The following is a 26,451-nucleotide window of genomic DNA, read 5'->3' as shown; positions in this document are numbered from 1 at the left end:
GTGGGTGCTCTATTGAGAGGAGTGTTTTTACTGTTACTATCACTGTTGGTGTGACCAGAGCAGTGCATCTGGGCCCCAGTCAGGGGCCTCAGGCTCAAGGCCTACTTGGGTTCTCAGCACAGATAATTTAACACCCCTTAGCACCCCATGCCTCAGTTTCCCCCATGGAAATACCAGGGCTCATAATCACTCAGAGTGTTCAATGGAATGGACAGGCCTGGTAAAAGGGCTGGACCTGATTCCTAGGCCTGCAGTGCTGATGACTCTTATGGTCATTTCACCCATCACTCGCTTATCCCTCCTTCTATCCATTTACCTCCCTTTTCAACCATTCATCCATCCACCTATCCATTTATCCACCATCTATTTACCCATTCATCTGTCTATTCACCTGCCTATTAATCCATCCATTCTTAAATCCATCTAACTATTCACCCAACCATACATCCATCAATCCATCTAATCACCCACCCAACCAACTTTCTATCTATCCATTCATCCATCCACCTATTATCCATTCATCCACCCATCCATCAGTCCATCTTACCATACACCCAACCATCCATTCATCCATCCATCTTCCAACCATCGTTCAATCATCCATCCACCTATCATCCTTTATATATATATATATATATATATATATATATATATATATATGTGTGTGTGTGTGTGTGTGTGTGTGTGTGTGTGTGTGTGTGTGTGTGTATTAATCCTTTCAACCATCCATTATTCTATTCACTTATCCATTTACCTATTTACCCACTCATCCATCCACCTATTTACCCACTCATCCATCCACCCATCCACTGTCCCACTCATTCCTCCATTCACTCACCCACCCTCCCACTCACTCATCCATCCATCTCCATCACCTGCTGCCTGTGGTGTGTGTGGTGGAGATGGAGATGCCCAGACTACATGGCCATGCAGATGGGCATTGGGCTCCTCAGACCTCACAGATGCTGAGTCAAGGAGCCCACTGTGGTGGGACTGAGGTCCAAGGGAACACACCTTCAGTTACTGTCACAGACAAGTTGGCTTTCCCTTCACTGAGTCCGTAATGACCTGTGAAGCTTCCTGCCAACACTTCACAGGTGCCCTCTACTCATGTCGTGTCTTTCGGAAAAGCAGGGATGTGGTGTCCCCCTGCTTGAATTGACCTTATCTCTTCCTGTCTAGGCTGGGCCCCCCACTGACCAGCTCTAGGCCAGGGAGGTGACTCAGTGGGTAGAGTGCATGCACCACATGTACATCTTTCACTCTCATAAAAAAAAATAATAAAATTGAGGGCTGGGGAGATAGCATAATGGTTATGCAGAATGTCTTTCATGCCTGAGGTTCTGAGCTCTCAGGTCCAATCCCCAGCGTCACCATATGCCAGACCTGAGTAGTACATTTGTAAAATCAATCAAGACCTGTGCAGTACACTTGTAAAATCAATCAATCAATTTAATCTAACTAGAGAAATCAGTGGGGTTCTACGCTAGTAGGTTCACTCTTCATTTCTATAAGTTAATGAATATTACAGCAGAGGGGAAGGGGGTAGGTGAAGGGTGTTTGGAAGGAAAACCAAGGTAGTCACAAGTTCAAATACAGGATCCTGAGTTTGAATCCTGAGCCATGTGTTCTGGGCTCTTGGAACACATCACCTGCCTTTTCTACCCCTGAAGGCTCAGGGACCAGCGGGAGGGGGAGACGCTGGAGGGCTGAAGCCTGGAGTCAGAGTGTGAGGTCCTAACAAGGGTCTTAATTATGATCTCCTCTCAACTGCCTCCTCCTGGGGGCCTCAATCCAGCTTCTTTGGCTTTTGCCTTTTCTGCCCCACTGTCCATCTCTACGTGACCCCATCGCAGGCTGTGGCTCATCCCCTGCAGCTGCCTCTGGCCCTCCACTCATCCTCCCTCTCACCAGCCACTCATAAAACCATGCCTTGGGTTTTTAATCCCATGTTGTGGCCCAGCAGTCTGCTTGTCTTGTTGGGATATTTTCATCACTACCACTGTGTTACTGCCCACAGAGAAGTGACAAGTCAGTGGCCCTACCCAGTTCCCTTCATGTGTTCATTCTAAGGGCTTCTGTCCACTCTGTCTTGTGCACCAAGGTCCTAGGGCTTCCAGATGTTGGTATCACCTAGCACCTGTTGTTTGAAATGGACTTGCAAGCACATCTCCATCTGCCCAGTGCCACCAAGTGCCAGAAGCCCCACAGTGGCACAGTGAGGAGCCACCAGCAAAGCAAGTACATCCAGCCAGTCTATTCAGTGTCCCTATAGCCACTGGTTTCTGGGGCCTTATACGTGGTGTGAGTTCTGACCCAGTGCTGGTTACAGCACAGCAACCTGTGCACTTGGTCACTTTGGTTTGGTGTGACTTGGCTGACAACCTCTTGTCTCTTGCATGGCCTGTGAAGGTCTTCCGCTCCATCTACACAGCACCAGCTAGGCCAGCCCTGCACAGTTTACACAGTCAGACAAGGTGAGGCTTGTGCAGGGTGCCATGGCTATGGACTGAAGGCCTCCCTGCACTCAGGGTCTGTCTGGAGGCCCTGTCCATTCACCTGGCAGTTGGACACCTGCCTCCTCTGGAGGAGCCAACTGCAGAGGAAGCACAGGGCCAGGCTGTTTGTCACACAGCTTAACTTCACAGGCCTTGTGGGCAAGGAGAGCTGAACACACAGCACAGCATTGCTGTTCAAACACTGCCTCTGTGTTCTGGTAGGAACCAGGGGATGGGGTAGGGGAATGAGCATCTTCTGAGCCTCAGTTTCCCCATTGGTAAAGTGAACTCAAGCAGATATTCCTAGTGGGATGGATGGGGAGGGGCAGAGCAGGCTTAGGTAGGTGACAAGTGATCCAGTGATTCTCGTCCTGGTTCTTAGTCTAAAAGCAGAAATAGATGAGAACTCTGCACACAAACACAAGAACAATTTGCACTTTCTACTTTCTCTCAATACTTATTTCTTATTTTTTAATTTGATGAGACAGAGAGACATCTGCAACATTGCTTCACCACTTATAAAGCTTTCTCCTGTGGGAGGGAACTGAGGGCTTGAACCCAGGTCCTTGAGCATGGTAATGTGTGCACTCAACCAGCTGTGCCAGAACATACCTTCTACCCACATGCCTTTACACTCTCCTAGTTGTGATGCACATTATTGGCATTCTAATTTCATTCATTAAGCATTCAACTCACTCTTGTTCTGCTCATCAGTTTGTCTAAATATCACTTGAGCAGCTCCCCAGTGATCAGGGGCCCATGGGGCAGCCTAAATTCAGCCTCTCCCCCCAGACTGGGCATCTAATCTGTACAGCTCACAAGGTCTCCACTCAGACAAATAACAGTGCAGAGGGAAGAAGCAGAGCCCCAGAAAATCGGCAGCTCTGAGTGTTTATGGTTCTCCCTGCTCTAAGTCATTTCCTCTGCATCGATTCCAGCTGGGGCAGCGCTGAGTCTAGCGGACTGGGAATTTTATGGGTGTTTACTCCCCAAAGTCAGTCTCGTTCCCAAAGGACCTGTCCCCAGCTACCTCGGAGCCCCTACCCACAGTGGTACCTTCCGTTTGCAAGGGCTGAATTTCCTTGATTGTTAGTCAAGCCGAACACCTTTTCTTTCATTTCTTAATTAATTCCATTTCCTCTCTCCTGGGTTGCCCATTTACTTGACTGTGCCCCCAAGACAGGTGATAATTGAAGCTATTTCCATAAAGCAGCATTCATTCCCCCAACTTCACTTCCTTCATGTTCCTCCTGTCTGCGGCCTCTCCTTCCCTCCCTCCTACAATTTACTTAATACATTTTTAATTGACTTTAAATAAAGTGGTTTTTTTTTTTTTTAGAGAATTCCAACTTGCTCTAAGCATTCATATCTTCAGCTTAAGAGTAAGGCTTTCCCTCACACACGTTAAAACAAATCCAGAAACACACTCGAGACTTTCTGGGCCACCTCACACTGACCCCTGCCTGAGAGCAGGTGATGGAATTGTGGGGAGTTTGGGGGAACCCATCTGTCCCTAAAAGGGCCACTATTAAAAATCAAGTGAGATTGGAGACAGAACCTACTGGCTAGAGTATGTCCTTTACCGCGTGCCATGTGTGTGACCCTGGTTGGAGCCTGGACACCACATGAGAAGTGCTGTGATGTCTGCCCCCCTCCCCCTTGTTCTTCCTGTCTTTCTGTTCAGAATTAAAAAGCTGCCTTGGAGCAGTGGAGCACATGCACAAGATCCAGCTCTGAAAAGGAAGGGAGGGAGGGAGGAAGGAAGGAAGGATCGATGAGAGGAAGGGAGGGAGGGAGATAGATATGAGAAATGGGTGGGGAAGAAGAAAAGGATTAAATGACATAAGGGCCAGGGCACTGGCTCAGTGGGTAGAGCCCAGGACTTATAGGCATGAAACTCTAAGTTCAATCCTGGGCACCACCTGCACAACAGTGGTGCTCTGATTCTCTCTCTCTCTCTCTCTCTCTCTTTCTCTCTCTCTCTCTCTCTGTCTCTCTTAAAAATAACTAAATCTGGAGAATTAAGTGATGTCAACTTATGGCTGAGTCAGTCCTATTACACACAGGGGTCCTGAGCACCTGTACTTCATCACTTCCTAATCAGCTGTCTCTGCCCCTGGCTGTGCTCATAGATCCCCATGAGTGATGTGTGTCATGGGTGGGGGGGGTCGGTCACAGGGGTCAGGGATGTGTGTGGAGGCCTGTGGGGCTTGTGGGAAGGCAGCTGCTGCCTCTATTGTCCTGCAAGTGGGGCAAGAAGAGCTACACCCACCCTCCTGCTTCTTCCCTCTGGGGGACTGATGCTCAGGCTGTCTGTGTCAGTGTCACCAGTGATCCCCTGGCCTGAGGCCCATGTGCCTTACCATGGAGCACAGCCAAAAAGCAAGGTCCTGGTGCAGGGAGCTCTGAAAGGGAGAGCCAACACCCTTCCCCCCTTTCAGCTCTTGGTCCTTCTCAGGCAAAGAAAACCGTGGAGATGAGGCTGGGAGATGCTCACATGGCTGAGCACATTTATTCAGGTGCAAGGACCTGGGTTCCAGCCCTGGCCATCACAAGGGAGCACTGAAGGAAGCTTCATGGGTGGTGGAACAGTATTCCAGTGTCTCTTCTATCATTTTCTTACCCTCTATCTGGAAGGAGGGAAAGAAGGAATGAAGGAATGAAGGAATGAAGGAAGGAAGGAAGGAAGGAAGGGAGAAGGAAGGAAGGAAGGAAGGGAAGAAGGAAGGAGTGTATGGGCTGTGAAATCCCTAGTGAAGCCATCCTGGTGGCAAACAAAAACAAAAAATAGAAAGAACTGAAGAAGGGAGGGAGAGATGGGGCTGGTCCAAGCAGCCCTGCATGCTGCTCTGGTGTCCCAAGGAGGGACCCCTGGGAAAGGTCCTCTGCAAACTCTGCTGCTGCCCTGCTGTGCTTCTCTTTCTTTACTTCTCTTTTTTTATGGTCACAAAAGTTATCGCTGGGGTTCAGTGCCTGTACAACAAATCTATCACTCTCCTGACAGGCTTCTCTCCCCCCCCTTTTTTTTCTTTATTTGATAGGACAGAAGGAAATTAGGAGGGGAAGAGGAGGCGGGGGGGGGGGAGAAATCCTCCTTTATACCTACAGTACTTGCTTCACCGCTCATGAAGCTTCCTCCTGCAGCTGGGGACTGGGGGCTCAAACCTGGGTCCTTGAACATGGCAACATGTGCGCTTAGCTAGATGCTCCAGCGTCTAGCCCCCCTCCTGTGCTTCTGTTGAACAGTCCATATCTGCACATGAGAACAGCTCAGACACAGTTAATTCGCTCATTTATCCAACAAGCACTTACTGAGGGTCAGCCCGAGGCCATGCCCTGTGCTAATAGCTGGAATACTAGATTTTTAAAACAGAAGAAGGCAGGGCCCCACCCGGAAGGAACACTGGTCGATGACGTGCAGAAAATTGATCATGACTTTGCCAGCAAAATCAATGTCTTTGGCCCCAGGGAGACTAGACCTCAGAGAAGATTTTGGGGAAAGTCACTTTGAAGGTGTACTTTCAGAGTTCACTTCCAGAGTTTACTCTGAGTTGGGCTTTCTCCAGACTCGTTCCCAGTCCAGCTTTCAGAAGCTTCCCCCATCTCCAAGCCCAGGATGTTCATGAGTGGGTGGGTCAGCCCCTGCCCCCGAGACTTGCTGCCAGATGACCCTGACTGACCTCTGAAGATGTCCTGCCATCCTGGCATGGCCAGGGGACTATCCCCTCATGCAGAAAACTTGGCTGCAAACTGTATAGACTAGGATGGCAGATACTGGCAGTGGCTAGCAGAGAGCTATTCTGTGAAGGTTTGGGTGCACCTCGGGGGGATTCTCCAAGTCCAAAGGAATAAGAGGCTGCCCCCCTCCTGTGTCTGACAGGAAGCTAGGGCTGTGCCCCACTGAGCCACAGCAAGGGTCGAGTGGAGGTCTAAGCTCACTGTGAAGGGAGAGCTGTCAGTGTTACATTTCTTTGTCTTAAAACTTCAAGAAAACACTACGACATACATGAAAGTCCTGCATGGAATGGAGTTGGATTTCAGAACAAGGAAAAAGGCCCAATGGCCAGGCCAAGGGCAGCTATGTCTCATTTTGCTCTTAATTGGCCCAGCTTCCAGGGAGGGAGGAATCTATCTTTATATTGTGGGTCCATGAGAACCCTGAGATCTTCCTCCCTTTATCCCTGCTGTCACTGAAATGCTGAAACATTTGCTTCTAAGAATAGCTGCCTGTTGGCACAGGGAGGTCTCTGATGTGGGGAGTGCTCACCCCTCAGATGGTGAAAACCAGCACTGTGTACAAGTGAGGGGCCACTCCCCAGTGGCCTCCCCACACTTCTGAGTGATCTATAGGTGTTGGGGGGGACTTGGCTCCACGGGGCTTTGACTGTGGGTCCTGGAGTAACCCAGAGAGTCCAGGGCCCCGTGGTCTTGGGAATGACTGGGTGCTGCAGCCAGGGATGCCCATGACAGTGCTCTGAGGTGCCTGATTCTGTGTCTTTGAGCCAGCCACTGCACCTCTCTGAGCTGCCTGTTGGAATAGGTGGGGCAGTAGTCCCCACCCTGCAGGGAGTCCAGCCTGGCAGCGCTCCAGGGGCAGCATGGGGCTCATTACTGCTGACACAGAGGGACCCTGGTCTGGAGCCTAAAGAGACAGGAGGAGTAAAGGTAATTGTGCAGGTGAGGTTCCAGAGGAACAGGCATGTCCAGGTGACCCCAGAAGGGACAGTCAATGGGGACATATTGCCTGTGGTAGAAATCATGATTCCTGCCTACCTTGTCAGCCAGGAATGGTCAGGACGTGTGTGTGTGTGTGTGTGTGTGTGTGTGTGTGTGTGAGAGAGAGAGAGAGAGAGAGAGAGAGAGAGAGAGAGGCCTGTGTGTATGGTGTCTGCAGTACAGCAGGTCCTAGGATGTCACTTAAAAATTATTAGTGATTTAATATTGATTTACAAATTACCTGATAACAGGGATCCAGCTCATTCTCACCGTTCTTGACCCCCAATTCCTCCATTGAAAGCTACAGTAGTTCTCCCAGGGTTGCAGATATGGGTCTACTATTATTTCTATAACCGTCTGTCTATGTTTGTATATATTTGACCTTTTTTTTCTTCCTTTTCAAGTCACACCTTCCCCTATTGTTACATACAAATGTCCCTCCCTTTTTCCGCTTCTCTGTCTGGGTCTTGATGGAGTTGGAGGTCAGAGCCCTCTAGTCATCTTCCGCTGTCATTTCTCCCCTACTGGGAGTATGGATGAAAATCTTCTTGGGGGTGTAGAAGGTGGGAGTTCTGGCTTCTGTAATTGCTTCTCTGCTAGACATGGATCATACCCATTGGCAGGTGGATCCATACCCCTAGCCTGTTTCTATCTTTTGCTAGTGGGGCAGGGCTCTGGAGCGGTGTGATAATGTCACTTTGCAAGCCTTGTCTCTTTATAGTATTGACGTGGGCAAAGCTGAATCCTGGTAAGACTGACCACTGTGTGTGTTTGTAGGGGAAGACCAGCAAATCCTTCTGCACCCGGTTTCTTCCCATACCTCAAAGGTGTGTGCTGAGGCCCACTGACCTCTCTCAGCCGTCCCTGTCTTAGGAAGAGAGGGAGTTGAGGGAGTGTGTGGGTGAGGGTATTCTTCCTGCAACAGAAGTCTGTCCTGGCCAGGATGGGTCTTGTCTTGTGTCCTGAGCTGCCGTCCAGCCTGACTGCCCAAGACCTTGACCTGGAATAGATACACGGGTTGGACAATGAATGAATCTAAATGCTGTTTGTTATGAGGTGTGTGTGTGTGTGTGTGTGTGTGTGTGTGTGTGTGTGTGTCTGTCTGTCTGTCTGTCTATGGCGATGTTCTTATGACTGTGGGAGCCTGACTTTTCCATCAATTAACCTGTGGTCAGATGGGTTTCTCAAAAAGTCATTTTAAAGTCACAGTTACGTGAGGACTTGGTGCTGTGGGTGTGTGCACGTGTGCCTGAGTATGTGCTTGGATATGACACTGTGACTGCTCGAAGGTGGTTGCTGTGAAGGGGCATGAGGACAGCCCAGGGCATCTGAGGCAGGCAGCCAGAGGTGCAGCACCACAGAGCTGGGGTACAAGGTCCCTGGGCCAGAATCCAGAGATGCCCTCTGGTGCTGCTTTGTTCAGTCCAGGGCAAAGCGCAATGCTACCACCACTTTATCCCACCAGGCATACACACCAAGGACCCAGGCCTAGGGCGTGAATGTGGGCTGAGGACAAAGACCCACCTCTGCCTGTAACATACCACCCAAAGCCTGGTGGCCTCCCTCAGCCCCCACCCTAGACTCTGGGGAAGCTCCTCCTAATCCTTCAAAACCTTCCTCAAGTTGCTCATCTCCCCCCCCCCCATCTTCTCTCCTTCCTTCCCCCCTTGAGGGCTCCTCTCCCTGTCCCCAAGTGCCACCCCAGCCAGGACCATGTGGCACACTGCCACATCTGTGCCCTCCTGGACTGTGGAAAGCAGGGTGCCTGAAGTCCTATCCCTGGGGTCCCAGCACCTGGAGTCAGCTGCTTGCTGCCCCCCTCACCACCCACAGGCTATGTGTGTCCTTGGGTGGCACAGCTCTCCCGGCATCACTTCCCGCTGTGGGGGATGAGGAATAGGGCAGACAGCTTCCATGGAGTCTTTCAAACCCTCTCTGACCTTCTCTTCGGCTAATGGAATTGCCAATTGGGGACAAGAATGCATGCGGAAGGTGCTTTGAAAAATTCATAGCAGGAGGCAAGAGGGACAGTCTTTATTTCTGTAAAGCAGGGGGGCAGGAGCCAGGGATGAAGGCAGTGGCTGAAAAGCAGGGTATCTCGAAGCACTCTGGCATTTAGTGCAAAACACAAGTCTCCTACGAAAGCCACGCCATCAAATATTTACCAGACCCACATTAAAGATTCACCTTTTGGATGTGCTTGCTAAAAAAAACTCACGCTCCAGGAGACATGTCTGGAAGTTTAGGGGCAAGTAGCAGAGCTGGAAGTCCACATGCAGAGCAGGAATCCTGATGCCCCAAGGCCACACACAAGAACCCCTTCCATACAAGATGCCCTCACAAGAGCCTCTTCCCCAGGACCTCAGGGTAAGGGCAGGTGCTCAGCTCGGTAGCCATGCCCTCTGTGAGCTGAGTCTCTGGCAGCTGGGGTGGGAGACTCAGGCAGAGAGAGAGGTTGAAGGAGGTAGACACAGAAATGTTCCAGGAGCTGGAGTGCATGTGCGAAGGCCCTGAGGTAGAGGGCCAGTACACTCATGCAAACAGAAAGCTGGGTGCACCAGTGTGGAGAGAGCAGGGGATAGGGTTGGGAGCGGAGGATCATGCAGACACGGTCTGGCTGTGCAGGGTGATCCCAGGAAAAAAGGGGCGTCTTGTTCCTGGGCCTTGGTGGGGACGTAACCCAAGGGTCCTTGCTAAAAGTAGTCTGTGGCAGTAGATGGGCCAAGGCCTGGAAGTCTGGCAGTGTGGCTATTACTCTCACAGACAGAGCTGCTGGCAGGAGCAGAATTGGCCCACAGCCTGGGTATGGGATTCAGCAGGTTGGCAAGGAAGAAGGGGATTCAGAGAAGATATCTGATAGACTCTAGACTGATGACCAGTGGCAAGATGGTGATCAAATGTTTCCAGATGGGGACCTGGGACCGGTGTGACTAGCCATGCAGGCCATTTTGACTGTAAAGTGCCTGTGCGTAGCACCCTCTGTGCTGCAGTGGTGTCACTGGGTGATGCAGTGATGTCACTAGGCGATGCAGTGGTGTCACTCTAGTTGCTGATGTCACTCTGTGATGCAGTTATGTCACTCTGTGATATAGTGATGTCACTGTCCTGCAGTGATGCCAGGGAGCATCAAGAAGGAAGACCTGGGCTGAAATCCAGCCTAAATTTGGTCCAGCCTGTTTATCATGGAAATGTGAAGTCAGCTGGCTAAAGGTCTGTGAAAGAGCAGCCCCCACCCCAGGCAGGAGGCCCAGAGGAACCACATGTGGTGGTCTAACCTTGAGTGTCAACTCTGAGTTGCCTTCATTCTGGCCTTGTTTCCCCCCACCCCCAATGCTGCCCCAGCCTTGGTGTGATCGGTGAATTCCAGGATGCTCACAGAGGCGGCACCTCATGGGAGCTGCTGTCTGCAGCCAACCCAGTAGGCCTGGCTCCTCCCCACCCCCATCCCCATAGTGAGGCTCTCACGTCCTGGACTGCTACCAGCTTCTCTCTTAGGAGAGAATGAGCATCCACATGGAGTCCCATAAAAATGGCGTGGCATCCGGGAGACATACAGTCCAGCTTCCCCACAGACAGTATCTCTGTTTGAGGCCTTTTGTTTTTCCTGGAGCCCCAGGGAGTTCTGGCTGGGGGACAAGGGACACATTGGAGGACCCCTACCCCATGTTCAAGTCAGACAGACAGCAAGGGGGTAGTGGACACCCTCAGTCCTGACAGCCTTGCCTCAGACACCCCAGCAAGCTCAGGCATCAGGAAGGACCCAGAAAACCCAGGGCCTCTTCTCAGAATACACCACACACACACACACACACACACACACACACACACACACCCCACACACACACACACACACACACACACACTATACAGCTTAAGGGGCTTCACCAAGACTCAGAACTTTCCAAAGCCCAGAAAATCCTCCCTAGACCCCCTCAGTCTTCTTCCTTCAGTTTCATAATCCTGGACTTCACAGACTGAGATTGGGTTTTATTCTTTTCATCCAAGAGGAGGATTATTGGGGCCATCTTCTGTCCTGCAGCATTTTGTCTATAAGATCCATGAATCCTTGGTGTTGCATGTGTGTGGCCAGTTCATTTTTCATCTCTGTGTAGTACTCCACGATGAGGAGGCACCAAGGCCTGCTCATTCAATCTCCTGGTGAGGTTCCACCCCTCTGCTTCTGCTCCTTCACCTGCTTCTCCAACTCTACCCCTTCTGCCACCCTCCTGGAAGGGCAGTGATGATGGGTTGAACTACCAGGATACCCTAGGACTATCTCCCATCTCAGGGGCCTCAGCCTCATGTCCCAGAAGAATGCCCTTCACACATGGGGCCACACCAGCAGCCTCTGGCACTGGGTAGGGTCTGGGACCTCTCTGGGTACCCTGGCTGTGAGGCCATATGCACAGGAGAGACTCACTCTCACCCTTAGTGTGACAAACAAGCAGCCTGTACCCCCTCTCTCTGGATCTCAGCATTCCTGCCCCCAGCCCTGCCTCCCTTTATAGTGTCTCTCTTGCCCATGTCAGCATTGCTACAGGTGCTTCCCAGAGTATTTCCCCAATGCTTACATGTCACCGTCATCACCACACAGCACACCTCCTCCATGCGGCCTCCCAAGATCACATCTCTGGCATGTAGGAGCTCTGCCCTAGGGAAGTTGATGACACCTCCCCCATGCCCTAGGATCACTTCTCCCTGCAGTTCACTGATTGCTGCTTTGCTCCTCTGGGTGCTGGAGAACATACTAGAAAACCAAAGGCTCCCAGTCCCACGCCTAGTACAGAGCAGTGAAGAAGTGGCAGCTATTATGATTGCAGAGGGCGCTTTATCTGCACTTCACCTGCTAATTAGTCATGTTGTGCCAGGCTCCTGACTCCTCTGCTTTTGTGGGGACCATTATTGTCACAGATATTCAGTTCTGCAAATATCCATTGTTATTCAAATTACCAGGTGCTCAGGCTCCAGCTTCCCCATTAGGCTACAGAATCCAGCTGCAAGCAGGCCCTGCCCTATCCTGTCCCGTGGGATGGCCATTGCTGGCTCTCCATCTTTCTGTCATGGTCTGGGGCCTCTCTGCTGCAGGCACTCCCTGATGACAGCTGTCACAGTGCAGCCCTGCTGTTAGGAGCACAGGCAGGACTCTGTTCCACCAGCAGATAGCTTCGTGCTCCCATGCAAACTGCACAGCCTCTCTGAGCCTCAGTTCCCTCATGTGTGAGGGGGAGATAAAGTCCCTTCTCTTAGGGTTGCTGGGAGAGTTGCATGAAACTGCATGGAGAGTGCTTGAACAGAGCCGAGAAGATAAGGCCCCAGCTCAGATCAACTCTTGTAGTGATTATGGGTGTGAGAAAGGCTGGCTCACGGCTGCTCCCAAAGCCCTAGAATCATGACCAAGTGACTTCACCCAGGAGGTGACATGCTCAGAGCTGCCACCTCTCCAGGCCTCGTGGCAGGCAGGGCTATAGGTCAGGTGCTTGTCCTCAGGTAGCCCAACTCACAACTCTCTTCTCCTATGCCTCTTAACCAAAAGGTGTTGGGCTGTCCCAGGTGGTGGTACTCAGCTGTGCCTATGAGTTGTCACCCCTTGATGCTCAGTGACAGCTCTTGTCTGGGGTCCCCAGGCCCTTCAGGGCCTGGCCTCTGCCTGACTCAGGCCTGTGTCCCAATGAAGCCAAACACAGTTACAGTCCTTAGGGGACAGTGGGGGCAGTTAAAGTACCCATCCATCCCCACTGTGTCTGTCCACCTTCGTGAGAGATAACACAGGGGTCAGACCTATGTGAGTTCCCAGACCTCCAAACCTAAGGCATTCAAAAACCTCCATGTGGGACTAAGTGGTGGCACACCTGGTAGAGTGCACACACTACCATGCACAAAAACCTGGGTTTGAGCCCCTGGTCTTTAGAGGGAAAGAAAATTTTAGTGCTACTGATGTCTTTCTTTCTCTCTTCCTCTCTATCCCCTTCTTTCCCTCTCAATTTATGTCTCTATCCAAAACAAATAAATAAGTAATATTAAAAAAAGAATTCCAGAGGCTGAGTGTTGGCATGCCTAGTTGAACACACATATTATAATATGAAAGGACCCGGCTTCAATCCCCAGTCCCCACCTGCAGGAAGAAGGTTTTCAAGTAGTAAAGCAAGTGTCTCTGTTTCTCTCCCTCTCTGTCTCCCTCTTCCCTCTCAATTTCTGGTTGCCTCTATCCAATAAATAAATAAAAATAATAAATTTTTAAAAACCTTCCCTAAGGTCTAGGAGAACATCATTTGCTAGGCATGTGACCCAAGTTGGAGCCCACCCCCTGCCAAGCTCCCCACTGCACTGAGGAAACTTTCATGCTGTGATGTCTCTATCTCTCTCCCTCTGTCTCTGTCTCTAGATAAAAATGTTGGTCCAGAACAGTGAAGCCCCAGAGACAAAAGCAACCAAAAGAAGCTGCCCTAAGAAAGTGGGTTGAAATGGTCTGGGTGCCACAAGGCTCCTTTCTGCTCTGGGCAGTGTCTCCAGATAACCCTTGCCCCTTGGCACCGGGGTTAAACTGCAGTGTCCTGTTCCATGCTGACCGGTGACGAGCCACTCATCACCCTGTTTCATCCATACCCAGCCAGCCAGTTTGAGACTAATGGAGGCCTGGGGGGTGGCTGTTGATATTGACAGGCTGTGACAAGAGCACTGGTGGCCCTGGGCCTGGTTTCTACTGGGCCAGCTGACAGGATTCAGTCCACCAGCAGGGTATCTGCAAAGACAGGTCACCCCAGGACTAGGGCCCCAAAGCTCTCAATGACAGGAGTTACACAGGGGCCACTTCCTTCTGGGCCAGGGCTCCTGGTAGGGCCAGGGCTGCCATAAAAGTGGCTGGCACTGGGCAAATAATCAGCTCCCAAGCTCCCCCCGACTGTCCTCAGCCCCTCCACCACACTGTGCATTACAGAGGCTGGTGGGAGTCAGGCTGCAGAGATGGGGAGCTCAGTGAGCAGGGTCTTAAGGGCTAGGTAGGAGTTTGCTGAACAGTGAAAAGGCATTCTGGGAAGAGTCCTCTATAAAAAAGGCCACAAAACCAGGAATAGGAGCCAAAGCCCTGTGGCAGGAAGCTCCACGCTAGCAAAAATGGCAACTCTGAGGGCTGAGGGGCATAGCTGCTGCCACCCTTGCCCAGAGGAGTCCCCAGGAACAAGGAATGGCAGCAGGGACCCAGGAGGGACTTGTCTCACATGGCAAATGTGACCCAGATAACTGTAGCTGGAGGCCTAGCAGCTGCCTGGCAGTGAGTTCCCTGCCTCTGGAGAAAACCAACCAAAGGCCCTTCTTCCTCTGCCTCTGACTGTCTGTACCCCTTGGCCTGCCTCAGCATTGGACACTGTCTGCCCCTCCAGAAGGGGTCATCCACTGCACTTGGCAGAGCACCCGGGCATAGGGAACAGCCAGTGCAGAGGCCCAGAGGCAACCTCAGAGGAAGGAGTACACCCAGGAGCTGGAAGGGATGACAAAGAGACTCCTATAGGCACAGGAGAGGCTTCTGTATTGAGAATACTTTAAAGGGAGGTGAGTGCAGAAAATTCAGTTCAGAGGACCAAGATGCCTGGGTGGGATGCAGGTGGGAGCTTAACTCAGGGCAGTGGTAGGGAACTTGGTAAGAAGTACTGAGATCCAGCCAGTAATAAATAAATATTTATATTTATTTTCCCCTTTTGTCGCCCTTGTTGTTTTTTATTGTGTTGTTGATGTCATCGTTGTTAGGACAGAGAGAAATGGAGAAAGGAGGAGAAGACAGAGGGGGAGAGAATGAGAGACACCTGTAGACCTGCTTCACCGCCTGTGAAGCGACTCCCCTACAGATGGGGAGCTGGGCGCTCGAACTGGGATCCTTCCGCTGGTCCTTGTGCTTAACCTGATGCACTGCTGCCCAACTCCCCTGCAAAATATTTCTATGACTGAGGCTCTGAGTTCCCAGGTTCAATCCCCAACACCACCATAAGCCAGAGCTTAACCCGCTGTGCTACCGCCCGACCCCTTTAAAAATTTTTTTTATTATCTTTATTTGATAGAGACAGCCAGAAATCAAGGGGGAAGGGGTAGGTGATAGAGAGGGAGAGAGGGAGAGAGACACCTGCAACACTGCTTCACCACTTGCAAAGCTTTCTGTCTACAGGTGAAGACCATGGTCTCGTACCCAGGTCCTTGCACACTGTAATATGTGTGCTCAACCAAGTATGCCACCACCTGCCCCACCTTCTCAAAACTATTTTTAAACTTCATTTCAACTTTAAATTACCAGTTGTTCAGCTCTATCCTTCTTGGGCTTATTTTGTCTTTCTTTCCTACCGTTTAGAGTTAGTTAATTCATGGCTTCTTGTACATTGTTGATAATATCAGTACTGAAAGCTATAGATTTTGCTCTGAGCATTGCTCTGGCTGCATCCCACAGGTTCTGAAATGTTGCATTTTAATTTTCTTTATGGTCCAGGTAGTCTACATTTTTTTTTCCCTCTCTTTCGATTCAATAGGTATTTTTGAAGAGTTGGTGGTAGATTTATTTTGTCTTGTGGTTGCATCATTTCTGCTTTTTCTTTTCTTTGTTAAAGTGTTTTTAAATTATTTTTACTGCTACCAGGATTATTGCTGAGGCTCAGTTCCAGCACAAATTCACCACTTTCAGCAGTCATTTTTCTTTATTCTATTATTATTATTATTAATTTGATAGGAAAGAGAGAAACTGAGAGAGGAGAGGGGGATAGAGAGGAAGAGGAAGAAGTAGACACCTGCAGACCTGCTTCATCACTAGTGAAGGGTCCCCCCGTAGGTGGAGAGTGGAGGCTCTAACCAGGGTCTTTGAGCATGGCAGCATGTGCACTTATCCAGGTGGGACCACCCATCTCCCTATTTCTGCTTTTGAACTGTAGTCCATTGTGATCAGCAGATGCTTAATTATATCTGCATTTGGGATTTTACTTTCCTAGTGGCATGGCAGTTACAGTGTGTGTGTGTGTGTGTGTGTGTGTGTGTGTGTGTGTGTGTGTGTGTGTGTGTGTGTGTGTTTAGAAGTATTTGAACAGAAGGCAGATTCTGTTTGATACACACACGCACACATACAGTGAGAAAGAGGGAGTGTGTTATTAACTAGATTATTTGGCTCCTTACACCCTCATTTAGGCTTTGATAATTTTATCTATAATAAACTGAGAGACATGAATTAGAATGAATGGATACCAGCGTACTCTGCCTCCCCTCACCCCGAGTTGGCAGCAGCTCTTGCTCTGTGAGTATTAACTTAGTGCATATACTACACATACATTACTGCTGGCTCCTCGCTGCCGCTTTCATCCTGGACCCAAGCACAACGCCTGTCTTGTTCTCATTTACTATTAATTGCCCTTACTTCAACTTAAGATTCAGGGGAAGACCAACCTTTGGATTCTCAAGGTTGACACTAACTTACTAATATATTTCTGCCTAACTTTTCTGGGCTGGGGTAGTTAAGCATATAAGAGAAAGTGAACCATCTTAATCATCTTTTAAATAGATAGTTACATATTCATAGAGTCGTGATGCCGTAATCAGGACATTTCGATATCTGCCCACCCTTTCACATTAAACCTTTCTGAATCACTCTACCTTTTTGTTTGTGATCCAGCCTGAGAGTCATCTTAAAAAAAAAAAAAAAAGCAAATGTGTATGGCTCATTAACATTTACTGATATAGCAGACACATTTGGTCTTAGCTCTGTCATCATAGTTTATGATATGCTTCCTGCTTTTATAGCTTTATGGGGGTTGTCAGTTGCCGCCATATGGTCTCTGTTTTCTTTGTTTTATTTTTTGTGTGTATGTCTTCTGACAATTTGGAAAGCTGTGTTGTTGGTCCCATGGTTATCTTCATAATTATACTGTGCTCTGATACCCTTAATCCTCTATTTAGACAATGTTTAGCTTCTCCCTAATATGAAGGCATCTAAATTAGAATGTTCTACTTTCCCTTCTCTCCTCTCCCTTCTACCAAATGATTTTAGTTGATTGTTTTATCTATCTCTTTCTGCACCTCTGATTTTGCTTAAAACTCTAAACAAGTATTTAGTCTTCCAACTATAAATAAGTAAGGCATAATTTACATATATAACCTCCCTCCTTCTCACCTCCACCGATATCTATTATTATTCACACCAATTCCCTATCACATCCTTTTCTATAATAGTGACTATCCTTAGATTTGCTTTAGGTCTAGTTCTGTAGTTCTATTCATTCTAGGAGGCAGATGGTGGCTCACTGGGTAGAGCACACATATTACCATGTACAAACCCTGGTTCAAGCCCCTGGTCCTCACCTGTGGGAGTGAGGGGGTTCATGAATAGTGAAGCAGGACTGCTGGTGTCTGTCCCCTCTCAATTTATTTTTGCCTCTATTCAAAATAAATTAAATTAAGTATTTTAAAAATAGACTTCAATAACCACAGTAACTCTTACTGGAGTTATTCATGTACCCCCTTGGTTTTCCAATGCGTGTCCTCTAGTAATTCACAGAAGAAAAGTCAACTCTCACAAAAAAAAGAAAAAAAGATGAGCAATGGTCATCTGGATTTCAATATCTTAACTCATTCATTAGTTCAACGAATATCAAGCTTCTGTGCTATGCCAGTTACTATTCTGGACCTTGACCATCACACACACATAGACACACACACACACACACACACACACACATACACACACACACACACACATACACACACACATACACACACATGCACACACACACATACACACACACACATACACACACACACACACACACCTTTTCTCTCTTGTACCATTCTCTTTTTTTTCTTTCTTTTTTTCTTTCTTTTTTTCTTTAATTGCCACTAGTAACTCTGCCAGCCAGGCTCTCAGTGCCACTCTGGGTCCGCCATATTGGCCCTCTGACCCTGCCTTCCTTTCCATGGCTTTATTTCATTTGGTAATAGTAGAATCAGTTGGCCAATGCCCAAGGTGCATGGTATCTGCATTTGCTCTTGCTATGTTCTAGTATGTTGTAATCAGGGTCAAGTAAAGATTCTAAAACCAAGTCTAGCATGTGTTGGGTGAGATGAAAGGGAGCTTTCTTTGGCATCAGCTAGTTAGCTTACCTCTCAACTTCGTTCGGACACCAGAGAGGTGGCACCAGAGCCTATATACTAAAGGCTCAGTTCCACAAAACTGTCCCCACTCCAGATGCCAGTTGCATGTCCAGGATATGCTTCTGACCACCAAATTATAGGTCAGAGGTTCCAATGACCCCTTGCATAGGTTCAAACAACTTGCTAGGGCAGTTCACTATTCCCTGGACATCCTAGTGGGGTGGGACTGACAATGCTGATCTTCTTGTCACATGATTGGTACTTCTGGCAATCAACCAATCCCCATCCTTTGGTGCTGTCTGGAAGTCATCTCATTAACATAACTAAAGATGCCTGTGTAAGGAACATCCATCATAGGAGAATCGAAGGGTTTTTGATAGTTCTGCAGCAGAAACAGCCACAAAGACCCAACTGGTGTTTCTTATTACAAATTGCAATAGTGCATGTATTTGCTCAACCAAGTCGGAATATTTCTGAGGGTGAATGGGGGGGTGTTAAATTCTATGTCACAATAGCAGGTATTAACTAGGACTGTCTCCAGTCAAGATGTGTAATCACCATGCTAATTGCAGGGGGAGATGAAAACGACTGATTTCTGTAAGCTGATCTGATGTCTGACAGATTGAAAATGTGCTCTCCATAGCTCCACTCTCTGAGCCAACAGTTAGCCTGCTGACTGTCTTCTCGTAGAAGTTCTGTGTCAGTGATCTATAAACATTTGTGGTCTGGATTTCTTTTCCACTCCTGTTACTCTCTGCCTTCTTCCTATCTTATTGCATGGACCAGGAATGCCAGTTGGAACCATAGAGGGTTGCACTTTCTTAACCTAATGCCAAACTGAAAGTCAAATAATTCTCAATACCCAGAAGATTCTGGGTATCTGTCCAAAGAATATGAGATTAATAACCTGAAAGGTTATATCCACCCTAGTATTTATTTTATCATTAATTACAATAGCCAAGACATGAAAACAGCCTGGCAATAGATGCTTGGATAAAGATGTAACATAGGGGCCTAGTGGTGGCAGTCCCTGTAGAGCACACATGTTACAGTGCACAAGGACCTGGGTTCAAGCCCCTGGTCCGCACCTGCAGGGGGGAAGCTTCACAAGTGGTGGGGCAGTGCTATGGGCATTCCTCTCTCCCTCTCTATGTTCCTCTTCCCTCTCCATTTCTCTCTGCCTCTATCCAAAAATAAGTAAATAAAAGAAAATACTTTTAGAGTAATGTATATTTGGTTATATACAACAGAATAATATTCATCTATTACAGAGGTAGGATTTTTCCATCAGTAACTAAATAGAGAAAAAATTCAAGGGAATTATATAAAAGATTATAAGTCAGTAGGAGAAAGACAAGTTACGGATGATTTTTTAAAATAATTTTTATTTATAAAAAGGAAACACTGACAAAAACCATAGAATAAGAAGGGTACAACTCCACATAATTCCCACCACCAGAGCTCTGTATCCCATCCCCTCCCCTGATAGCTTCCCTATTCGTTATCGAGATGATTTTTACCTGCATTTACACTATAAGGGAATACAAGGATGGTCAGACAAAACAGAATCAACTGGTGGACAGTAACAGCATCACTGTTGGTCCCATGGTTATCTTCATAATTACACTGTGCCAGATTATCCAAAGGGAGGGGGGAAGGGGTATAGGGAGTTAAAGGGAGAAGGATGAGGTTAATTTTTTTTTTTTTTTTTTGGCTTGCTTGCAAAGTAAAATACCTGAGTAGAATGAACTGAATAGGTAAAGACAGGTCAGAACATGCTCCAAGGAAGCCTGACTCCTGGTCCCCAGAGTGTCCCCAGCCAGCGTGTGACATTTTGTTTCCTTCTCTTTCTCCAGAAAAACCCTTTTGCTGTGCCTCAGGATGGAGGAGGGGAGGCGCCAAGCCTCCAAGGAGAAGAACCACATCAACAGGGGTGTCCAGGAGATCGGAGGTGGCCACAACGGCAACAGAGGAGATGCCACCTGTGCCCTAAACCCCCTGCCACAGACTTCCAAGACAAGGAGCAAGCTCAGGGGTGGGGGCTGGGGGTAGCTGGGAGGGGGCTGCGAGCTCCCTATCCAAAAGCAATAGTCCCATTCTGGGCTGGTGGCTTCCAAGAGGGGACGCCCTGAGGACTCAGGCTGACCACAGGAAGCTGCTCTGACTGCTGGGGTCAAAGAGGTCAGGGGCCCATGCTTGTTGCATGTAGCCCTCACCCCACACCCTCCAGCTGTGGCCAGGGGGACCCTCGATATCAGAATACTGAGTGTGAGAGAGAGAGAGAGAGAGAGTGTGTGTGTGTGTGTGTGTGTGTGTGTGTGTGTGTGTGTGTGTGTTCCATGCGCAAGTATGTGTGTATGATTCGGGGCATTCTTTTTGTTTGTCTGGTTGATTGTTTTTTCTCTGATGGGCACAGGTCACCAGGGTAAGGTCCCCACCAGAATCTGGGCTACAGCTTCTTGCTGTAGCTGGTAGTTGGCAACCAGCTGGAGTGGGGAGCAGGAAGACGTCCCTGGGGAGTCAGGGAGCACTAGGGATCTGAACACACCAGAGGGTAAGGGAGTCAGTTCTTACAGCATTCATCTCCAGGACAATAGGAATAATAAGGATCATAGGTCCAGCTGTCTAGGGGGGCCACCTCCTCTCACTACTGGGAGAGGTGCTATGAGCCCCCTGCAGACTCTGAGCAGAAAAGGCGAGTGAGTGCCCAGAGGTACATGGCCAGGAAATCAGGCACAGACTTTGACCTGAAGGGGTGGACAGCCAGGGTCAGACACCCCAGCCAGGGCACCCCCAGCCCATTCCCAGAAGTAGCTCCTGGATGGTCTTAGTGAGTAACCCGTGGCCCCCAGACATCCACCAACACTGCCCGGAAGCCTTCACAACACAGCACACACTGTGGCCTCCTGCCAGGCAGTGAAGAGGTGACAGACCCACCAGAAGCCCTGCTTTTGTCCCTCCAAGAGAGACAGTGTGACAACTGTTGTGGGGACCCAGAGAGGAAGGTTCTAGAAGCCCTTTCACTTCATATAACTTTATGTCTCTAGCATCTGTCCATGTTGCTTACTGCAGCCACCACCCACCCTGCTGGACGGACACACACACACACACACACACATCACTCAAACAAAGAGCTTAGGTCCCCAAGGTTCTACCCTGCCACTGAGGCACTCTACCACTGATGTCACTGATGCCACAATCTCCCTCAGCCCATAGCTCCGTGGGGCCTGTTTAATGGACAGTGTGCTTCCTGCCCAAGGAGCCTTCCCTTCTCACCATGCTGGCCATTCAGCGGGGGAGAGAGGACAGTGAGAGGCAAGTGCTAAGAGGGGAGGAAGTCCATTGGGGAGCTTGAGCACTCAGGGCTCTGGACTCTCTGAGTGAATCCCAGGAGATATCCAGGGCAATAAACACAGGGTGGTGGATTCCAGGCAGAGCAAAGGGGCAGTAAGGCAGTCTTCACTAATTTCAACTAGCCCGTAGCAATCAGGGCAGCTGAGACAGAGAGGGAGGCAGAATAGATGAGGGTGGGGAGCCTCAGAGTGAGGAACAATGCTGTACAAGCACTGGCACCTTGTCCTTTCCTAGAAAAGAAATTTGTTTGTTTGTTTGTTTGTTTTGTTTTCTTTTGTTTTTGCCTCCAGGGTTATCTCTGGGGCTCGGTGCCTGCACTATGAATCCATTGCTCCCGGAGGCAACTTTTTCCTTTGTGTTGTTTGTTTGTTTGTTTTCTAATTTGTATTGGATAGGACAGAGAGAAGTTGAGAGAGGAGGGAGGAGATAGAAAGGGAAAGGGAAACATAGATACCTGCAGACCTGCTTCACCACTTGTAAAGTAGACCCCCCCTGCAGGTGGGGGCAGGGCCTCAAACCCAGGTCCTTGCACTTGGTAATATGTCCATTTACTGGGTGTACCATTGCCTGCCCCCCCAAAAGGAAGAACTTTCTAGAGCACCAAGCATTTTCCATACAGCCTGGCTCTTCACTTTCTCAACAGTGCTACAAATAAGAAACTGCCTTCCCCCCCCCCCCCCCCCCCCCCGTTTTGTGGGTCAAGAAACAGACTCAGATGGAAACCCAAGCCCATGGCCCTAGACAGTGCAGCCAGGACTGTGCCGCTGGGCAAAGACTAGCTTTAGGCTGTATGCTTAAGGAGAGGCACAACTTCCTTTCCTCTTGATTCCAGTCGTCCTAGGACAGACCCCTAAGGCCTCATCCATGCAGAGCAAGATTGCCATCAAGGGGTGATGATAGACACTGAGTATGGCTGGATCAACCCCTGCCTGCATCCCATGTGTGGAGCCTAAGCCTGGAGGTGGACAGAGATTCTGCCATCCATCCTGAACTTAGAGCCCCGAGGGCTTAGGGAGTGTTGTGTCCTCCACCCAAGCTCCCTTTGATCAGATACTGAGGTTTGGGAGGGGGTGTTATTACACCTCTGACTCCCTGCAGTGGTGGGTGATGTTCATGAAGCCAAGAAGGAGCTGGTGGCCTTGCCTGCCTGGGGCACCTGCTGCATCTAGAGGTCACTGTCACACAGCATTAAAGACTAGGTCCATGTGCTCTGCACTCCTGAGGTTTGCCCCCTGACGTCTCTGAATGCTCCTGGCTCCAGCAGATTCAGGAAAAACTGGTAACCCAGGGGTGGGGGGCTATTGTCACAGCCTGGGGTGAGGATGGAACAGTCTGCTGGAGGCCTCTAACCCAAAGCTCAGTCACCACCAGCACCGCAGACACAACAAGGGCAGAGCACAGGGACCCACAGCACACCCCTCCTGGCTGGGTGGCCTTGTGGGCATTGCCCTGCCTCTCTGAGCCTCAGTTTCTTTCCCATCGAGTATTTGGGGCTGGAGTGTGGTGGTAGAGGGGTGTGACTGCCCTGTGCAGAAGGCACTTTGTGCAGTTCAGTCCCCTCAATGTCAGAGGCTCTTCAAACCCCCAGGAGACCCCTCAAATCATCTGTATGAAACCTTATCCCCACCACAGCAGGTGGCACGGCCATTAGATGAGTCAGCTCAAGAATGAGAGGCAGGAAGGATGACAAGTTCCAGTAGATATTCAGAGTTAGCATTTCTCAGTGACTTCTCAAATTGGGTTTTTCAGGATGCCTACTTTTACTTTCTACTGTGAGCTTCTGACTGTCACTATGTCCTTTGTAAAATAAATTAGTAACGACAACAGAGTAATAGAGAGAGAGAAGCAAGGAGGAGAGAAAGAAAATGACCATAATCGAACTGCAGAGGAATGAGTGTTTGGAGCTATCCTGTGCAGTGAGCGCCACTTGTCAGCACCTCTTCCCCGGGAACCAAGTGTTACTCTCATGTGGCTTTGTGCTTTCTGCCCTTCTCTGTGTGGTGTCACCAGTGTGTGTTTGGAAATCTCTACTCAGAACCAATACCTGGTAGGCATATCTGCCCTCCCCAGGGTGTCTGAAGTCTCCCTGCCAAGCATTCCCCCAGAGGATGCCTGCATATGTGTAGATGTGCCCCCCACCAGCTGCCAGGCAGACAGCTAAGGATGGCCAGGCCCCATAGCAAAATGGCCTTAACTGAAAACACACACACACATATGCACACGTGCGTGCGAGCGTGCAGTTCTGCAGAAAGGTCCAGTTTCTCTCACCATGGATGCTTTCAAGCATCTATGTAGGCAGCTAGCCAGCCTGATCCCCCTCGGCATCAGAAAGGCCTTTAGGCAAATTTGGCCATCAAGGTAGGGAGAAGGACTTGGGATACCGGCAATGACATGAACAAGGAAGGGGGTTCATAGCCACCCACCCCCCAGAAACATGTCCCCACTCACCATATGACCCCAAACTCTTTGGTAAGGCTGTACCCAGCCTCCCTCCTCCCAGAGCCCAGCCGCTCCCACAGAGCCCTGTCCATGCCACACTGAGCTCAGAGCCTCTATCACCCCTCCAGCCCACTGTCCCCATCCAAGCCCACACCTGCAGCTGCGACTCCTTCACCATGTCACCTCTGGAAGACATGTCCCCAGTGGGGTCACTGGCTTGGAATAATTGTTAAAGGGTGATAGGTCCCCACCCAGATAGAATAGAGTTACTTTTTTTACCTCCACGGTTATTGCTGGGGCTCGGTGCCAGCACTATGATGCCACAGCTCCTGCGGCCATTTTTTTTTTTTTTTTTTTACCATTTTATTGGATATGACAAAGAGAAATTGAGAGGAGAAGGGGAAATAGATAGGGAGAGAGAAAGACTCCTGCAAAGCTGCTTCACGACTTGTAAAGCATCTCCCTTGCAGGTGGGGAGCCAGGGGCTCGAACCTGAATCCTTGCAGGTCCTAGTACTATGTGAGTTTAACCCAGTACGCTGCCATAAGGCCATGGAATCAAGTTTCCTGAAGTGAATCCCTGAGGCCCATCGATCCCAGGTGGTATGACAGCCCCAGGCAGCCTTACTGAGGGCTTTATTGGATCGTGTTAAAGGGCAGTTGTATCGCTATCCCTGAAATGCTGTGTCGTGCCATAGTCTGTTCTACAACTCTGGGGCTGGCATGGGGTGGCCTTTGTGGAGTTCTGACTTTGTCACTTATCTAGTGAGCACCTGACAGGTCTCATGGGTCCCCACAGTTCCCAGACAGTGGTCTCAAGGTCAGAGGGCCAATGAGCAAGCAACACCATGTCACTGCCATTTGCTGCCCCAGGACACATGACTGGCTGTGGTAGGGGGTGAAGGGGGTGTTCTTTGCACCCTCAGAAAGCTACACCACCTGCCTGCTTCTAGGCTCCCTGACTCCCCGTAGGGCAAGCACAGCCTCAGCCACAAGTTAGTAATCATTTCCATGAACTTTCAGGTCTGAGACCTGAGAGAGCCAAATGTGGAAATGGGACAGTAAGGTCAGAGACAAGAGCCTAAGAAATCCATCTTCTCCTCCACACATCCATCCATCCACATCCATCCATCCATCCATCCATCCATCCATCCATCCATTCATTCATTCATCTGTCCCAGGAATACCTGCCAGACTCCCAGCCTGGTTCCCACCATTCCCTCCACCCCTCCAACAGCAGTTTCTACCATAGGCAGACATGGCAGGGAACATGGTGTGTTCTGGGAAAGGTGGGGACCAACCAAGTTGGGGGGCCTGCTGATTGTGACTGACAGTTAAGGAAGGTGTGGATCCCTTCAGCAAACAAGCGGCTCACCTATCCTACCCACAAAAGTGACCTTGCAAATGGCACTGTCCCCCTCTACACACCCCCACACACACCCTAAATTTCCGGCCCAAACCCCTGCCACATAGTTGGTGCTAGATAGATAGGTGGTGAGTGAGTGGCTTTGACCACTAGGCATTTCTGTACCTAGGACTCCTAGCTTTATATCAAAGCCCAGGTCTTTTTGCCCCTGACAGACTGAAATCCAGTGCTGCTGCAGTGCCCACCTCTAGGGGGCAGTATTCACAACACGGTCACATCAATGGTAGCGGACTCCCAGAGGCACCACTTCTACCAACTGTGCTGTGAATAGCCACGCTGCCGGGGCTTGTGCAGGGAGAGACCCTGTTGAGTTGCTCTAAACCGCCCTCCCAGATGGGACCCCACTGAATTCAGCTGAGCCCCAAGAGAGGACTCTATGCACTTGATAGAAAGTCACAGGTGACACTTATGCAGGCATCCAGGGTGGCATCAAACAGGTGACCCCCAAACACCCTCTTTAACCCAATCTCCGTCTTGTGCGCTTCCTCCCTTGTTTTCTATTTTAAACTGGCGACAGGATGTGGCATGGCTGGAATCAGGGTGAGTGCAATAACTCAGTGGGACCACCAAGCATGGGGAGTGGAGGCTCCAACGCCTTCACAAGGAAGGCCTCCACCAAGGTTGGCATGTCTGTCTATGTGTGTGTGTCCTTGGTCTCAGGCAGCACTGGAATGCCCCTCCTGTGAGCCCGACACCACCTGAGCAGGAGGCAGGGTTCTCACTGAGAGCTGGTAACCGGGAAAACCAAAAATCAGTAATACTCCCAATATGAATCATACTAATAATATAATGTACTAACAAGAATACCGTGTTTTACACTGACTGCTGTTGCACTGCTTTGGTCTTTATATACAGTAGTTTTTATAAAGATGTCCTTACGTTTTAATAAAGGAGTGTCACGTCAACTGTT

The 26,451-nt window shown here is 49.5% G+C and overlaps 1 protein-coding gene across 2 annotated transcripts in view; it reads left to right on the top strand.

Annotated features, from left to right (window-relative positions):
- SHISAL1 (shisa like 1) overlaps positions 1-26,451 on the top strand; it is a 116,492-nt gene extending 90,041 nt beyond the window's left edge. For both annotated transcript variants that reach the window (XM_060189139.1, XM_060189138.1), the window contains exon 5: positions 20,180-26,451. In XM_060189139.1, coding sequence (XP_060045122.1) covers position 20,180 — 1 coding nt within the window. In that variant the 3' untranslated portion in view covers positions 20,181-26,451. The remainder of the gene's footprint in view (positions 1-20,179) is intronic.

The sequence above is a fragment of the Erinaceus europaeus genome, chromosome 4 (genome assembly GCF_950295315.1).
Source record: "Erinaceus europaeus chromosome 4, mEriEur2.1, whole genome shotgun sequence".
NCBI lineage: Eukaryota > Metazoa > Chordata > Mammalia > Eulipotyphla > Erinaceidae > Erinaceus > Erinaceus europaeus.
This window is presented reverse-complemented; position numbering and strand designations above follow the sequence as displayed.